Here is a 1,779-nt window from a genome sequence, read left to right on the forward strand (position 1 = left end):
TGTGTGATGATTATTTATTATTGCAATAGTGTGGTGCAGACTCTCTGGGTTGTGATAGACTAGGCTGCTTTAATTTAAGCATTAAAGCACACGGGTAATGTACTACCCCTTTATCTTACACCATTACCTTTTTCTTTTCATTCTCTTTCTCCTTCTTTCTCACTCTCTTTCTCCTACCATTACCTTTCTTTTCCTCTCTCTCTCCCTCCTTTCTCTTGTTCCCCCTACTTCACTCTCCTCCTCCAGTGAATGTGTTAAATATGTCAAGTCATTCAATATACCCACACTAGTGCTGGGAGGTGGTGGGTACACTATTCGTAATGTTGCTAGATGCTGGACATACGAGACATCATTATTACTGGACACTGATATCAGCAATGAGCTACCATATACAGGTATAGCAAAGGAAGAATTGTATAATTGATATAAGTAATATTTGAATGGGCTTTCCTGGTATAATTTGATTGGGTAGTCTTGTAAATTTTTGTTGTCTTTTATAGAATATTTTGAGTATTTTGGTCCTGATTTTACACTCCATCCTGATGTGAGTACTAAAATGGAGAACCAGAACACAAGACAAGTTAGTTTGCTATTTGCTCTAATATCTTACAAGCATTGTAGCTGCTATTTCCTACACTCACTCATAGTTTTTAGATTATTTTTCTCGTATTCAATTTTCCTTTTTAATCGTTTATAGAGCCTGAAGGGCTTAAGTACAATATTTTAGTTTAGTTTCCATCGTGTGTGGTCACTGTTTTTGTGTCCTCTGAGTATTGTCACATAGTAATTGTGCATGAATGAGTAACTTTGATTGTGTGGGTGAGTATATGGGATGGTACAGCCATTTTAAGGACAATCTCATTTTAATTGATCCCATTACCTATAGACACCTTCTCTTACCTACAACTACTCTACATCTATATTACACTCATTGATATATATTAGTAGTACTATATTAACATACAGTACTGCATTACATAAAAGTACTGTACTAACATATATTGCATGAACATAAAGTATTGAGTCTCTCAAGTTTTATTGTGCTTGAAATCTTTTTCACTATAGGCATGACCAACAACAAAATTCCTTTGCCATATTTGTATATTTTTATTGTGTACACACAATTATTATGTATGAAGTATAGAGTTTGATGCATGTAGTCCATTATGTATTATTATGTTTATCATGAGAGCAGCTACATATGTTATTTTGTATAACTAAGGGTGCAACAGTGATAAGTTTTTTATATGTAAAAGAGTTCTAACACTCTCATGATTTTACTGTTTTACCATTGATACACTAAAACTTTTCTTTTAGCTCATTGTTCTTTCACCTTTCTCTCTTTCTCTCTCAGTATTTAGATCAGATCAAGCAACATATTTTAGAAAATTTAAGAATATTACCACATTCCCCTAGTGTACAGATGCACCAAGTAATGACATACAATACTTTATTTGTCAGTTTGTGCTAACGTGTTACTTTGTTACTCTCATACTGTGTACTGTATTAGGTTCCTCCTGATATGCTAAGTATGGAGGTACCTGAAGAACCTTCACTTGATGTTCGAGAAACCCAACATGAAACTGACTCAAGGTATTTATTATTATTATTATTATTATTAGTGGTATTACATGTACTTTTATGATAGAGTTGAGCATTCCGCTGAATATTATGACAGTGATAAAGATCAAGATTTAACATACCATCATAACATTGACAATGTTTAACTATCATTATTAATTCACACAACAAGGCTACTGTACAATTTAATAGAGTAAT

General features: G+C 33.2%; 1 protein-coding gene across 1 annotated transcript; it reads left to right on the top strand.

Moving 5' to 3' along the window:
• Positions 1–18: 18 nt before the first annotated feature.
• On the top strand, positions 19–1,775 carry LOC100639585 (histone deacetylase 3-like). Its single transcript, XM_011409347.2, has 6 exons — positions 19–94; positions 247–395; positions 501–580; positions 1,355–1,432; positions 1,511–1,593; positions 1,649–1,775. The coding sequence occupies exons 3-6, from the start codon at positions 557–559 to the stop codon at positions 1,725–1,727; spliced, it is 264 nt and encodes an 87-aa protein (XP_011407649.1). The 5' UTR covers positions 19–94; positions 247–395; positions 501–556; the 3' UTR covers positions 1,728–1,775.
• Positions 1,776–1,779: the final 4 nt, after the last annotated feature.

Source organism: Amphimedon queenslandica, unplaced genomic scaffold (genome assembly GCF_000090795.2).
Source record: "Amphimedon queenslandica unplaced genomic scaffold, v1.1 AMPQUscaffold_12281, whole genome shotgun sequence".
Lineage (NCBI taxonomy): Eukaryota > Metazoa > Porifera > Demospongiae > Haplosclerida > Niphatidae > Amphimedon > Amphimedon queenslandica.